Source organism: Malus domestica, chromosome 16 (genome assembly GCF_042453785.1).
Source record: "Malus domestica chromosome 16, GDT2T_hap1".
In the NCBI taxonomy this organism is placed as follows: Eukaryota; Viridiplantae; Streptophyta; class Magnoliopsida; order Rosales; family Rosaceae; genus Malus; species Malus domestica.
Genome location: NC_091676.1, coordinates 26,701,204 through 26,716,854, shown reverse-complemented (window position 1 = coordinate 26,716,854; position 15,651 = coordinate 26,701,204). Strand labels below are relative to the sequence as shown.

The 15,651-nt window shown below is 37.0% G+C and overlaps 2 protein-coding genes across 7 annotated transcripts; one reads left to right on the top strand and one right to left on the bottom strand.

The window, feature by feature from the left end:
* Nucleotides 1-227: 227 nt before the first annotated feature.
* LOC103450941 (pathogenesis-related homeodomain protein-like) lies at nucleotides 228-5,889 on the top strand. Its single transcript, XM_008390350.4, has 11 exons — nucleotides 228-577; nucleotides 1,028-1,555; nucleotides 2,008-2,173; nucleotides 2,349-2,472; nucleotides 2,576-2,688; nucleotides 2,797-3,069; nucleotides 3,522-3,752; nucleotides 3,902-3,991; nucleotides 4,298-4,348; nucleotides 4,602-4,856; nucleotides 5,557-5,889. The coding sequence occupies exons 2-11, from the start codon at nucleotides 1,029-1,031 to the stop codon at nucleotides 5,836-5,838; spliced, it is 2,112 nt and encodes a 703-aa protein (XP_008388572.1). The 5' UTR covers nucleotides 228-577; nucleotide 1,028; the 3' UTR covers nucleotides 5,839-5,889.
* Nucleotides 5,890-7,216: 1,327 nt separating this feature from the next.
* Nucleotides 7,217-15,627, bottom strand: LOC103450951 (uncharacterized). Of its 6 annotated transcripts, none has more exons than XM_008390362.4 (10): nucleotides 15,464-15,627; nucleotides 14,063-14,274; nucleotides 13,837-13,983; nucleotides 11,023-11,171; nucleotides 9,839-10,902; nucleotides 9,314-9,374; nucleotides 9,111-9,217; nucleotides 8,332-8,422; nucleotides 7,860-7,907; nucleotides 7,217-7,415 (listed from the first exon to the last, which is right to left on the bottom strand). In XM_008390362.4, exons 5-10 carry the CDS (start codon nucleotides 10,900-10,902, stop codon nucleotides 7,311-7,313), a joined length of 1,476 nt encoding a protein of 491 aa, XP_008388584.1. In that variant the 5' UTR covers nucleotides 11,023-11,171; nucleotides 13,837-13,983; nucleotides 14,063-14,274; nucleotides 15,464-15,627; the 3' UTR covers nucleotides 7,217-7,310. The 6 variants fall into 6 exon arrangements, with proteins under 6 accessions (XP_008388584.1, XP_008388600.1, XP_008388592.1 ...); XM_008390378.4 differs by having other exon boundaries at nucleotides 14,063-14,269; XM_008390370.4 differs by having other exon boundaries at nucleotides 14,063-14,301; nucleotides 15,464-15,604.
* Nucleotides 15,628-15,651: the final 24 nt, after the last annotated feature.

The window sequence follows — 15,651 nt, the reverse complement described above, 5'->3', positions numbered from 1 at the left end:
TTATAAGTTGTGTAGAGGAATTCATCGATTAGTTGTGAGTTAATTTCAAAGAAATTAAAATTAAAAAGAAAAGAAAAATTATTTCATCCATCTCATTTATCAAAGTGTCATTCTATATATATATATATATATATATATATAAAAGAATATTGTTAGTACTAAAACGTTTCATTTATATATAAAAAAGAATATTAGTATTACTAAAAGGCTCTTTTGTATGTTATTATGCAAAGCAACAGCATATGATTGATTTAATCGAAAATATGTATTTACTAATAAGTCTTTCAGAGAGAGAGAGAGAGAGAGACCATCGGGTGCGCTTCGGGGGAGAACAAAACCTGCCGGCGAGTACTAACCAAAGGGCACCATTGAAAAACCCCAAAGAACCGAAATTTTTTATCAAAATTTGAAATTCTTGGGGCAATTACTCCAAAACCCATCAATGTCTCTACAATTCCAAAGCTCTTGCTTGTATATATGAATGTATATATACAGTATATATATATATATATAGGTGTGTGTGTATTGTAGCAGCTTCAAAGGCCAACAGTTGATAGGGATCTCCATTCGTTTTCAGGTGAGGTTCCATTTCTACCTTTATCTCTCTGCTTCTTTATCTGTCAGTTTGAGCTCAAATGTTTGGTGCTCTGTTCCAATCTTTGAAATTTGTGATCTGAGTTTTCTTCATCCAAAACAAATCCTCCAATCGGGAGGCAGAAGATCACAGTTCTTGCTTCTGATTAATTCATGATATACCACTTGAGAAAAGATGATTACATTCGACTCCACCTTGTTTCATTGATTAATTTGCTATATTTTTCTTTCTTTCTTGAAAATGTTGTTCTCTTTGTTCAGGAATTAATGAATTAATCTACTTTGTAAAGAGGCACTCTGTTCACTTCGCTGTCGCAAATTCGGAATTTCTTTCCACAATTTTGATCATTAACTTTGTCGAGTATGTTTAAAATCCAGGGTGCTAGAAAACTTGTTTTGTCAATGCTAATCTGATTTGTGTTTTGATTTTCAGTATGGATACATTGGTTAAAAATATGCGTGGTTCTGGAAAGAAATCAAACCTCAAGGAGTCCGGGAAATCTGGTTATTCCAGTTCCGTGGCGAAGCTGATTTCATCACCAAGTTTTAAAAAAGGCGTAAAGGTTCCCCGTGTTAAAAAACTAAGACCAAAGTCGTCCAAGACTATTATCGCGTCAGCCTTGTCAAAGAAGAGAGGTGCCGACTCTTCAAGCAAAGCATCAACGTCAAGGAATAATGATACTAACAAAAAATTGATGAGTAGAAAAGAATTTCATAAAGTGCATGATACAGATTCTTCCAAAAAGCCGTCTTCAGTGAAACTTCAGGACCACAAGTTATCAGACAATGGCTCTGATGAGAAAGGGGAGAAAAGGAGGAGAAAGAAGAAACCGAAAAAGGATAAGGTGGAGTTGGATGAAACTTCTCGCCTGCAGAGGAGGACAAGGTACCTGTTGATTAAAATAAAGCTGGAGCAGAACCTTATTGATGCTTATGCTGGTGAAGGTTGGAAGGGTCAGAGGTATGTAAGATTGTCTTATAATCTTTTCAGTTCCCAATTTCTGCTTTATATATCACACATTTCTGTTCAATGGTTTAGTGTGTAAGCTAGACATAGGAAAAGAGTAATGAAATTTCGTAGACTTGGTTTGAAAGCAATGGTATTTATGTTATAATAGAATCTTAATAAAGAGGAGAGGAGACTGGATAGTCGTAGAAACTAATGTTTTGATATTATTCGTTGAATTTACGTTTTCAATCGTTTTAATAGCAGGAAGCTCAATTGGTAGATTTGATGTACTCAAATTAACTGAAAACATTGCAGTGTCTAATTTGAATAAAATTTCAATTGTTTTTATTAATATCAAGTGATGATTATCAATTAAGCATAGAATGTGCATTGTTTTCTTGTGCTCCTTTCTATAGTAAATGGCTCTGCGGTGTAATTATTTTAATTTCTTACTTATATCACAGTCGAGAAAAGATTAGGCCAGAAATGGAACTGCGGAGAGCCAATAAGCAGATTTTAAATTGCAAGCTTGGAATCCGCGATGCCATCCAACAACTGGATTCTCTGAGCTCAGTAGGAAGCATCGCAGATTCTTTTATTGCTCCAGATGGATCTGTTTCTCATGAACATGTAAGTACATGAGATTACTACTTTTTTTTGTATGCCGAAAGGGGCTGTTTGGAATCCCCAGTTGTGGTCTTGGCTAAGGTCTGGATTCTCTTGACAGCTCCCAATCGTAGGCCCACTAATACCTCTTTATCTTGGCTGTATGCTTATTGATGTTCCATTTTTTTGTTACTATTAGATATTCTGTGCACAGTGCAAGTTGAACGAAGCTTTGCCTGATAATGATATTATACTGTGTGATGGAACATGCAATTGTGCATTCCACCAAAAATGTCTTGATCCTCCCTTGGATACTGAAAATAGTAAGTTTCTCACCTCTTTTGAATTTGCTTTGGACCTTTTGGCGACATACCAACTATATTTTCTTCGGAAAAGCTACTTCTAAGTTCAATTGTTAATCTACAGTTCCTCGAGGAGAGCAGGGTTGGTTTTGCAAATTTTGCGAGTGTAAAATGGAAATACTAGAATTAGTCAATGCTCACCTTGGGACCTGCTTTCCGATGAACAGTGGTTGGCAGGTTAGAAATTGCCTAACTCATTGAGAAATGTCAAATTTTCACCCCCAATTACTTTTGGTTTTGCTGCTTTAATAATTCTTGTAACTAATCGCTCTCTATGTAATATAGGATGTCTTCAAGGAAGAAGCCGCTTTCCCCGATGGCAAGAATTCCTTATTAAATCCAGATGAAGAATGGCCTTCGGATGATTCTGAAGATGATGATTATAAACCAGAGAGGAATGTGAACAGCTGCAGCATCAGCAGGGGAGGCAGCGATGACAATGTATCAGAAGAGGAATTGTCAACTGATGTCAGTGTAGGTTCTGATGAATCTACTGATGGGGAAATTGTTTCTGGCCGCAGACAGAGAAGAAGTGTTGATTATAAGAAGTTATATGATGTGAGTATACCAGCCTAAATGTTTCGATTTTTTTTTTTTTTACTTGTTCTTGGTAAATTTTGAATATTAGTATGACCTTTAATTCCTTAATTCCTTTAAATCTTTACTTTTATTCCACTTTTGGGTCTGACACAAGGATAGTTATTAATTTTGAGATAATGATATTACATGGAAATTGGTTGTTGCCAGTCTTTATATGTTTGATTGTGGATGTTCTGGCAATAAAATGTGCCTTGATATAATCAACTTCTGAAACGCTCGTATCATACTTTAATCAATAATATATATATATATATATATATATATATATATATATTAATTCCTATGGGTTTTATTGTAAAATTTATATCTTGTGGATAATAATGGGGTATAGTATTTGCTGTATAAAAATGGTTCTTTGAGGTGACGATCCGATATTCACTGTGTAGTGCATATTTGTTTTTTCCTACAAGGAAATGTTTGGAAAAGATGGTCCTTTGCTCGAACAAATCAGTGATGATGAAGACTGGGGTCCTGTTAAACGAAAGCGAAGAGAAAAAGAATCTGATGCGGCCAGCACCCTTATGACTCTCTATGAAAGCGAAAGAAATCCAGATGTTGACCATACAGAAGTGAAAAATATACGTTCTTCTGATACGCAAGTTAGAAGGTCCTGCTTCCGAATTCCTCGAAAGGCGGTAGAGGTATTAGAACTCGCCCTCTCTCTCTCTCTGTGGTTACATCTGTCTCTCTTCACTTGCACTCATAATGCTTCCGCCAGAGCTATTTTAAATTTGATGGTAGTATCTGTGTTTCCTAGACTAAAACCTTCTGCTGTAATTTCTTTTTCCAGAAGCTCCGCCAAGTGTTTTCTGAGAATGAACTTCCTTCTAGAGCTGTCAAGGACAATCTTTCAAAGGAGTTGGGCCTTAATCCTGACAAGGTAATGGTGATTGATTAACTACAGATTGTTTGGGCCTTCTTGAACCATCAACTAGTTTGTTGCTCAGTATGAGTTTATTTTCTTGCCAAATTGGATAACGGAAACTATATTTTGGAAGTTATTGATATGTTTTTCGTCCAGTCAAAAACATTGTCTTTCTGGACTCTACGTTATTGGGATTTTGGTGTGAGAGTCAAGGAATGTTAAAATGCGTAGGCATGGTTTTGTAGTATTTACGGATATTAGATGGCTACAAGCTTATTACCTTATCCATCGTTTTAATAACTTTAACGTTGCAATTTTCAGGTTAGTAAATGGTTCAAGAACGCACGTTACTTAGCTCTGAAAACCAGAAAGGTGAGCTATTAGTCCATGTATTTTCTTATACGTCCAACTTCTTTGATTCTACTATTGTTTATTTCTTCTTTTCATCTGTTTTAGCCTCTTTGTTAATTCACTACTAAATAAAATGTTTGATGTGGAGTTGGAAATCTTTTCAACAAAGAGTATGTTGGTCTGAATGAGTCATGGAGCGTTAGGATCTTAAATCTAAACTCCTGAGATTTTATGTCTCTCAATAAACTATGTTGATGGATCTTTTGCGCAACAGGAAGCGAGTGGTAAAGACCATCAGACTTTTACTCCAGGAATCTCCAAGGAACCAGGATATGAAAATGTGACTGGAAAAGCTGCTGATCTCATGGCTTCAGATTCTGATGACGATACCTTAGCTGAAACTGTGGTCCATTCCCCGAAGAATGTTAACGCAGCTTTCCGGAGAAAGCATCCAAAATCACTAAGTAGCCCTTTGAGGAAAAGTCAACAGAAAGCCCCTTCGTGTGGGTCACCCTCAAGGAGCAACAAGGTCTTGGCCTGTCATAATAGATAAATAAATTTCTGAATATTTCTGCGCCTTTTTTTTTCACAAATCCCAGGGCCATTAGTGTTATGGTTATTTTAAGGGTTCTTATGTTTTGGCTGTCATAGCAGCCGTGATTTTGTCAGTAAAATAGTTAAGTAGTTAATTTGCGTCATGAACTTTGCTTGGTTTCTTAATATATGGGATATACCTGAAGTTATGTAGTCCTTGTCCTTCAGAATAAGGTTTGTGAGTTTCCGGAAATTTGCCATCTCGTGTTTTCTATCTAAAAACCATAATAGAAACCAACTGCACGTACCTGACTTTCCAATTTCACAATCCTCAAATCATATACCCTTTTGCATACATGCAAGCAACCTTCTCATCCAATTATCTCTCAAAACTCTGGTTTTGTGGGAAGAAGAATTCTGGATATCAGATCATTCTTCGGGACCTCGTCTTTGCCTCCTCAAGTAGTTCACTTGGTTACATCTTCTTTTAACCTTCTCACAGTTATGACTTGCCTTTGTTTCCACTGTATTGGATTAAAGATTATGTACCTGTCTCTGCTTATTTTTCATTGAATTTAAAGTGACAGATTAGAGATGTTTACGGTTTTCATATCCTATAATTACTACTAATTACCTCTGCTGAAAATATTAATTGACAACAAACTTGACTCATGTGTTGGTTTGCTTTCATACAGGATGGAAAAGAGTCAAGCGATGATGTGAGCTTGAAGAAGCTTATGAACACAAGAACAAAGGAGAAGCGGGCCAACCTTATCGCTGGAGGCGGTGGAGATGGATGTCGAGTTGCAGAGCTGGAAATGGAGAGACTATGCAAAGCCAAAGGTAGGCTAGAACATATGAGGCAGAAATTACTGAAATTGCAAAATGTGAAAGCAAAGCAGAAATCGAATAAATCTCTCTTGCATGAGCACACTGTGATTTATGTTCCAGTAGCACAACTGCGGGAAAAGGTTTGATAATTTGTCATTTTTCTGAATGAAATATAGCATTTTTTTTTACCTCAGTCATCCCATCCCGTCTTTTCAGAATTTATTTGTTTAACATTTTGCTTGTTGTGCAAGAATACTCTCTCTCTCTCTCTCTCTCTCTCTCTCTCATGAACTAGGAGTAGAATGACGCCGCAACTGTGTGCATCATCATTCATTCAGTGTGAAATTGTCGCTGTCTAGAGTTTGCAGTGATGATGATTCAAAGTTGCAGAGATTTGTATTGTTTGTCCAGTTATTTGTTTTTTAATCAGCGGGGAGAGATTTCAACCTGGGACCTCCTTCGATGTTGGAAAAGAAAGTATTACTAGACTAATAGTTAGCAGTCAACTCATTGTGTAAACTTTTGAATGACTTAAGATCATCTTCATAAGGTTGGTAATGTTACGTGTAAAGGTATGTTGAAGGAAGAAACATAAAATTTGTGTCCAACTTGAAGATGGAAGACGAATTACTAGGATTGGATTGGATTGTGTATTCAAATCCAATTAGAGACCAAATGAGGTCAGGGGCGGAGCCACAGCTAGAACCCTAATGGCCATGGCTCTGCCCAGTGGGATTTGTGTGCAGTTACCTCTAATGTCACATAAACTAAATGAACGTGGAAACTGTGAATCTACTTGATCAGGGCCTCTAGGCCCGAAAGGGGTGGATAACTATGATTCGCCACCAGTTGTCCTTTTTAAAAAAAGTCAAAAAAATATGAGAATTAGAGATCAAATGTGAAAGACCAGTCGGCTAAGGTTATGTGATCACCCCTTGTTTTTAAGTTCGAACGGTTGTTTATATAGATTAGAATAGTTTGGAATATCATTTTCTTAATAATAAAAAAAATACACAATTCTTTCTACTTTCTTGTTGGGGGCAATTAGTTAAACAGTAAAAAAATCCAGTTTTTCATTAGAAAGATACAAGGGAAGTGAATTTCAATGTGTAATCTTGACCGTTGATTCCGCTTGATTTATTAAATTTGATAACCATAAATAAAAAGGATGTGATCAGCTAAAAATGACATGTGAAAATCACTTCCCGATTCTAACTGGAGCAGCTCTTATATCGAGTAGGACCAGCATAAAGTCAAACGGGACTAAAAGACAACTAGTCCCGTCGAACGTTGGACTAGAAGAATCGTTTGCTTTCTTTTCATAACCGTTGGAGCTGCACCCTGAACTTTGGACTACACAAAAGCACCTTCAGTTTCAGACTTTTTTTGGCAGCCTCAAAAAGAAGCACTTTAATTTATATCTTGATGCAGCAATGACTTGTCGCATTGTGCAGTGCAGGCTACATCCTAGTCGATTTGATATAAACAACAAACACTGGTAACTTAAACCATAATCCAGTTAACTGTGCTCAAAATTTCTAACTCGATTTGATATATATGATGTTCAATGACTGACGACCCAGGTTCTATACACGCTTTTACCCCACTTCTCACCATATCATAGAGTTTGTATACTTTTTGTACCTACTATGCGGTTTTTCAAATCACCGGCACTCTTGGTTCCTTCCAAAGTATGCTGTTTAGCAGATAACCGCGGCCTCAGCTGCACATCATAAGAAATAATAACCACCCTAAGATAAACCACAAGGATCATACATGGTAAACCGACATATTATGCTCCTACGAGCCATTATGCATATATAAGAATTCAAAATAGTATTTCAAGTAATTGTTTCAACAAAAGCACGTGAATTTGAGACAATGCAACAGCGTTTTAAGTATTAGATATGCCTGAAACTCGCTACAAGAAAGTTGTTCTGGAAACTCTAGTGTAAACCTATTTTCTTTATCCTTTTTGTTCATTGGGTCCTTTAAAAGTCAGTAATTTCCTTAGTTTAGTAAAGTTATTATTGTCTGTTAGACTCTTTTCTCATATCTTCGAGAGGTACTCTTGGTTCCGCATACCACTACTTGCTTATCATAATATACAACTAAAATGAAAACATATCCAAAAACTTATCTATTGGAAGAAGTGCCTGGAAAATACCGTCTCAACATACTTCAGTTGCTTTAGAACTTGATCCGTTTCCAGTTCCTGAGCCAGACACAAAGGAAGAGGGATGACGTTAAATTTAAAGATGGACACCAGACAGACTAGCATATAATGAAGTGAAGAAAGCATATAACAAAGACAAAACCGTAGTGAAGAAAGCAAGATATATTATTTGACATAATAAAAAAATAGTGAAGTGCTCGATACCCTATTGACTACATCTCATTCATGTTTAATCAAAATCCAATGACTGAATGAAATCCCAACAATCCTCAGTGGGTTCGATATGGATAGTTGAGATGCACAATCATTCTGATGCAATCCCAACCATCTATATCTCTAGCAGTGTAAATTGTGATCCATTTTTTTGCTACTACTCTAGTTCTAAGAGTTCCATATGATACGATCTAAAAATCCAGACGTTGTCTATAAACAGAGACATGAAGAGTGTCAGTGATAGGTCCACCTGAGGCACATTACAATCAGCATGGCTTGGATCCCAAAGGATAGAGCAGAAGCACTCCCAGTCATTAGTTTGGACTTCAAAAAGAGGAGCCCTGATATACAAGAATCTTCCAAATTGTTAAAATGCCAAGCATAATCAACAACAAAAGTAGAAAAGCAATTAAGCGATAAAAAAAACAATAAAAACAACTTTAGATCAAAAGTATTAGGTAATATATCAAGATACCAAAAAAATCATCATGAACTATTTTGTGTATTTTGAGACAATTGCCATAAAAAAAGAATCCGGCCAGCAGATTTGTGGTGTAACTTTAAACAATTTAGAGCTACCTATACAAAACAAGTTTGGAATTTGTGAGAAAACAAGTTTGGAGTTTGGAATTTGTGATCCAGTGCCATTGTGTCAAGTCTTAGTTAATCTTCAATCTTCAATCACTAAGACCGAAGAAAACCCCACAAAAACCCCCTGAGAGAGAACCCCCCAACAGACAGGAAAGGAGAGAAGGGCATCTTCGATGTGTTCTTCCAGTATCTAAATTCTAAAGAACCATCAGTCTTGGACTGGAGTTCTCTCTCAAATAATTGTACAACTTCAGAGTTCAGACTGACAAGTCACAAACAACAAGCATCCATTCATATTGGTGTTTCATGTTCTCCGTTAAAGTAATTTCACTCAAATATAGTACTATACATATTATCAGAAAAATTTCCAACTAAATAATCAGATCACGACCTTCACAGGTTCCAATTAAGCGTTAACACAAACCATAAATCAATTACCTGCGCCACTTGCCACATATAGTTCCATTTGCGCGGTCTACAACTTCTCGACATTGAAGCCAATTACCTATAGAGCTATGTCTAGAAGGTTTATTGCAGTTCAGCCCCTACAACAGAAAGACGTGTTACTCCATAGAATTTCCAAACCTCCCATGCCAAATGAAAAAGCCAATTACATATACAAATACAGATCAAGGACTTACATGCAATCTAGCATACTCCGACGAATCTAGTTCCAAAGGTTCACCATTGCCACTGATATCACTGTATCCAATCAAAATAACAAAAGTTGTAACTTGTAACATGCAAAATGAAAGAAAATAAGGATTCAAACCAGAGTTAGGAAAGGCAGATTATGAAAATTTTCTTTACTAGAACACAATAAAAAAAAGATCCCACACAGGTGCCTATGCAGGACAGCTTGCCAATTGTTTAGGAATACAAGCAGCACAAGCAATGAGATCCGTCCTACCAGGCGTGCTAAGTCCTCTGAAAACAAGGATTCATAGCACAAAAACCAAAATGAAACTACTTACCCTACCCTCCTATATAAACCACATAGTGGCTACCTTCATAGTACATATCATTTGAAATGTGACTAATCGAAAGGAAGAGAGACAAGGAAAGCAGGCGGTTTTCACAAGGATATCCATCCAACTAGTGAAGGCAACATATAAACTTCAACTGCATCAAAAGAGTTAAGAGAGAAAATGACAGAATAAACATACCCATTTGTTGGGCCAGACCAGTCAGGAACTTCCGCTTGAAACCCTTTACCAACCCGAACACTAGTTGTATACGGCTCAATGTCTCTCAGCATTAACATTATGGGATTCATTTGGCCCTTGGATGATGCTTCCCTACTCATGACACTCATGATATTGGGCGATGTTTTGGTCACTTTCTCCTGTAAAATCTTATGTTTCTTTTTCAAACAAGAATGACAGAACCATTCATCAATAGGTGGTTTCTTCATACGGGAGTGGCAGCATGACATGTGAAATGCCTCTTCACAATGATCACAAATTAGCATTTTCAAAGTGGTTCCAGAACGACTACAAATGTTGCATGACCGGCGATGGATTTCACCGCTAATGGTGTCAGTGTCTTCAGCAGAACCACCGATCATGGTAGCCTGAGAATCCCCAAGCAGTCCATGGCTTCTAAGAATAGAGATGCATAGATCCTTTTCAGACAGGTCTCCCACAGCCTCCATAACTATTGCACTAGAAGAGGAGCACTCACCTGTTTCATCTACTTCAGTCTTTGCAGAAGTTGAAACATGCTCCATATTTGACTTTGATGATGAGCAACTATCATTCACGCTGCTTACCTCTAAAAGTTTTTGCATGTTATTTTTAGGTGCTTCATCGGAAACTAATTCCTCACCAGCAGAACATCCATTACAATATTCTGAATTTAAAACATGATTGACTCTCTTGCATAAACAAGGAGCTACAGAATGAGCTCGAGTAGCTTCAGTTTCATGGTGTAATTGAGATACAAGCCCTTCCTTAGCAGCAACTGTAGAAGCTTCAGAATTTAGAAAAGAAAAAAAATCACCACTTATAGTGTTTTCTCGCTCTCCTGGAAACACGGTGACACGGTTTCCTTGTAACTTCCTCCTTTTATAAACGAGATTAGGTGCAGAACTTTCTGACATGGTGACTGCTGAAAGCTGGGAAGAGCTTCTGGGAAAATTCAAGGAGCGGGAATCATCAAAATTCTTGTTTTCCTCAGAGATTAGTTGAGCTCTTCTGCAGCTGCAATGATCATCACATTTTTTACACATCTGCCAAGTTTCAGGCACCAGGCATCCAATCACATAAGCCATTGTGAAACCCATGGTTAGATACACAAAATATAGCAGCTTCAATTGAACTAGGAAAGGAACTCAGAATCAACATTTCACCTGAAACCACCTCACTAATATCTGGTGTCCGTTGCTTCCAAGTACCACAGTAACACGCTGATTCACTCTCTAAAATGTTTGAAATATGAGTTTCATATGACAGAAGAGGCATCCCCCAAAGTTTTCTTCATTCTACTGCATCAACCTCTCTGATTCCAACAAGGAAAAAAATGGATCAAGTTTCAAATATGGGGATCATATTGTACATTTTCATGCACTTCTCCAAACGAATTCACTTTCATAAGTAAGATAATTTTTTCAACGCAGGTAGGGAAAAATAAAAAGCAGAAAATGAAAGTGAGACTCTTCATCGTCCAAGCCAACAGGTAACAAAAACTTTCTTGAGACACACACCGTGATGAAACCCTACATGGTACTCCACAAACACATCACCAAGAATAGCTACTATCACCAAGCAATTATAATAAGGTAGGGGGCAACCAAACAGAGAAAAGGTAATTTACAGATTCCACTGTTTGCTTACAATATCTACTGTCAAACCTACTTAAGAAGCTGCCTTAGGTGGGCCAGCATTATAAAATTTCTCTCCAAGGAAAGAAAAAGGATTAAACCCTAATTGATTTCCTTATAGTAAGAAATACCCTCAAACACCCGTTTTTGCATAAACCCCACTTTCACACCGCATCTCCAAGAGAAGTTTGAACAAAATAAAATAAAATACAACCACCCCATAAATAAGTAAACAAACTTTTTTACAGGTTCCAAAATAACAAATGTAGAGAATAATCCTTTTAATAACTTTAACTCCATGACAGAATGCGATCACACCAGAAGGGATTCTAGAAATCACACAAACCTAGAGAGAAGCAAAGTTCCATCAATTTTATTCTATCACTAAATCTGTCGAAAGGGTACATAACATGTAATTTATCAAGACCTAAACCTAATAAAACAGGAAATAACCTAATCATTAAAGAAATAGGAAATTGAAGACTAATGGGCCTGCTGGAACCATACATCAGCAGAATTTACCCTAGACCCATATGACTAGCATTCTCAGAGTGCTAAGATTCTTCTAATGCCATGTGAATCACAAACACATTGGCACTGCTTACAAAACCTCTCTACTTCTGATAGATCCCAGCATCAATACGAGACCCCAAAGAAACAACATATGCAGAACTAGCAGCTTCCCCTTTTGATTAACTAATCATCACAATCCTCTAATGAGCATAATCCAAACAAAAAGCTCCACCCTAGGTGTGATCTTGTCCCAAATTTCTTTCCAATGAAAAGAATTTTGATTCAAAACCAAAACTGTTCTAACAAAGGTCCCCAATTCCACCACCTTCACCGCGATTAAATTCTTAGAAGAAATCTACAACAAATTATAGGGATTCAAGAAATAGCACCTCCATCACACACACACACACACACACAACCATTTGTTTCAGCTTTTAAATCAAATAAATTATGGTAGGCATTCTTCAAGGGGCATTTCCACACCGCATAACTTGATAACATGCACTCGCCTACCAAATATTATCTGGAACCAAAATTCCCTTCTGTGCTATATAACTATCTTCATGATACAACCACCGAAATCCTCATCAGATATTTTTCCCCAAAAATATCTCCACAAGCTCTTCAAGTAAACATCATAAAACCAACTAAGCTCCCCGGTTTCCAAGCCCCCATTCTCAAAAGGCAACCAGTTCTTCAACCCATCAAATTGCTCCAAATTTCAAAACTCCTATAAAAAAACAAGTGACGCACTACGAGAATTTCACTTAATAACCCAAATGAGCGTTGTGCATGCCTAAAAAACCTAAACATACATGTTTAAGCACCAGTGACTCAACATTTGATACCACCCTGCCAACATGAAAACTGTAACTTTGTTGAAAGCCATTTCCAAACCGTACATCAAAATGCCAAAACCTGACACCTGGTATATTCTTAATGATTATTTTTATAAAGATAATGTCAATGTCTTGGAGACTAAAATCAAGATGCAACAATGAAGCTGGATGAAAATAACTAAAAACAATCAAGTCAAAGCATGAGACACGAACTCATAAAGCATAACTATGAGAAAATCTTTTGGGATTTTTCTGTCAAACATATTGTCAATGTCCTGGAGTTGGAGAAATGCATGCACTCTATTTTCCGAAACAAATTTAACGTGGACCTCCAAGCAGATTTTCCTAGAACTTCTATCTGTAGTCGATACCTCATTATCTCCCGCACTCAGTGCAACATGTTCCTTTTGTTCTTTTGAGATGCATATCAAAACCAAAACAGAAAACATCTTAAGATTTTCCTAGAACTTCTATCTGTAGTCAATACCTCATTATCTCCCGCACTCAGTGCAACATGTTCCTTTTGTTCTTTTGAGATGCATATCAAAACCAAAACAGAAAACATCTTAACTAGAAAAACTACACATTTACTGATTGAGAAATGGCATATGTACCGAAAACTTGTAGCATCTGTTATGCACAAACACCAAATTCAATGGAGGTGGGTTATTGGGTAATGCAACACGTAAGTTAAATTCCAACTGGCATGCCCACCAATAAAAAAATGTAGTAAAATTTCGTGGAACACCACACACTTTCCTCAGTTATTCCCTGCACACCCATAGATGCATATCTTTTCTTATTGCAATACTTGGAAACCTAACTAAATGAAAATTAAGATTCCTTATGCTTAAGGAATGCTGCTTACGAGGAAACTATTTTCAAGATACCAATAAACAAAATGTTCTTGCACATATAGCATCTATTAAATAGTACCCGCCCATTTAGATCAAGTTTTCAATCACCAAAAACTTATAATGAATCATGTTACCTGCCCCAAAAGAGCACTATCAAAGTTTCCAGACCACGGGCTTCCCCATATTAAAACTCCACCTCACTCAATTGTCCCCAAGACCGCAAGTCCACCAACCTTCACTCAATTAAAGTATGAGAAGAAATCCTCCACCAAAACGAGTTCCTAGTCATTCAAGTTCATAAAAGTTAAATCACAGAGTTTCAAGAGGCACACCTCCATCATAGACCAAATCATCTGTTACCTGCCGAATCAAACATGGGGCATTTCCACACCACATATCATGCACAAAATGTACATGCTTACAATCTGCTACAGTCCCACTAAGTGATATGCCAATCCTTGTGCTCCAACCACCGAACTCATCATCAGAATTCTATTCCCAATCAAATCTCCACAACATCTTCACATCCGCAGCACAAAGGAATTGAACTTCCAGTTTTCAAAGCTCCTGTTCTGCCTCAGAGGAAAAACATCAAACCCCTGGAAAAAGAGAAGCGATGCAGTGCAATAACTTCCCCATAACGTACATTATCCAAGCACAAGGCACTATACTTTCCATACCACATTGGTGAATAAAAATAATTGCTGTGTAGCATGCCATATCCAAGAACATACATCAAACTTTGTTGAAATTGGCACCAATTATATTTTATCAGCATTATCTTAGTTCATCCTTTTTTCAGGTCAAGATTCAAAAGCATTAATAAACTCAACCATCCAAATGTAACTGGAAAATAACTAAAACGTCGTCAGGTTGTGGGCTTAAGCCATCAAATCACAAAGCATATTCTCTAATGTCTTGAAGAAATCTGTGCATTCTATTTGAGGTGTGAAATTAAACAACATATCAATTAGATAAGCACAATTTATTTACCTGGCAATGTTATACGGACTAAAATTTAGTATATCTATTTTGCAAATTAGCATGGCAGCATGCTACAAAGACCAAATTCACGGTGGGTGGGGTAGTGTGTGTAGTGCCACACATAAATTAAAAGTTCAACGCATCCGTTATGCAGTATCGTATAACACCACACGTATTCCACATTTATTTCCTACGCACATTTTTAGATGCACATCTTTCTTTTTAGATGCACATCTTTCTTTAATAGCATAAAAAGTACAGATCTTTGCATTTACGGAACATTACTTGAAAACTAATAAGATCAACCACTCAAAACTGTTCCACATAGACGAACTAAAATCTGGTTCTAACAATAAGTGGTGACATTCAACCCCAATCACAGGCATCAGATATTAAACCAACCCGAATTTCGCTTTTGTTTCTCTTACATCAAAACTAAACCAAATCAGTGTTAACTAAATCTAATAAATGGGGAGCAAAGGCATGTAAATGGACCCAATTTGGTCAACCCCAACTGGGAAAAGCAACCTAGATCCTTACACAATTGGGGTTTATACAAATTTCAATAATAATGGCATCAATGTTTGCAATCAATCGCATAAAATTCTATAGAACAGTTATGATATGCAGATAAGAGTAAAGCATATAAAACTAAACAAATTAAACGAAAAACAAGAACAGATATATACATATATATATATATAAGAAATTGGGACACCATTAGCATAGATGTCCAAAGTATCAAAGGCCCAACACATGCAAGAGGAAGAACATTACCGTTTGTTGGGCAATTTCAACTAAAGGCAAGAATGCTGCAGAGGTGCCATTGTCTGTTGTTTGTGTGCAGACAAGGACGAGAAACAGAGGTTTACGGAAACCAAACGACGAGTCGAAGACAGAGTGGGAGATGGGTTTTATGCCTTTTAACACTTTTATTCTTTGGGTTGTCCTTGCACAGGTTTCAA

Excerpts from the sequence above, each read along its gene's own strand:
- LOC103450941 (XM_008390350.4), top strand. The coding sequence starts at position 1,029 with ATGGATACATTGGTTAAAAATATGCGTGGTTCTGGAAAGAAATCAAAC. Across the intron at positions 4,349-4,601 it reads TAGCTCTGAAAACCAGAAAG|GAAGCGAGTGGTAAAGACCA; the intron begins GTGAGCTATTAG and ends TTTGCGCAACAG. Across the intron at positions 4,857-5,556 it reads CACCCTCAAGGAGCAACAAG|GATGGAAAAGAGTCAAGCGA; the intron begins GTCTTGGCCTGT and ends GCTTTCATACAG.
- LOC103450951 (XM_008390362.4), bottom strand. The coding sequence starts at position 10,902 with ATGTGTAAAAAATGTGATGATCATTGCAGCTGCAGAAGAGCTCAACTA. Across the intron at positions 9,375-9,838 it reads TGGTCTGGCCCAACAAATGG|TGATATCAGTGGCAATGGTG; the intron begins GTATGTTTATTC and ends GATTGGATACAG. Across the intron at positions 9,218-9,313 it reads CGGAGTATGCTAGATTGCAT|GGGCTGAACTGCAATAAACC; the intron begins GTAAGTCCTTGA and ends TTTCTGTTGTAG.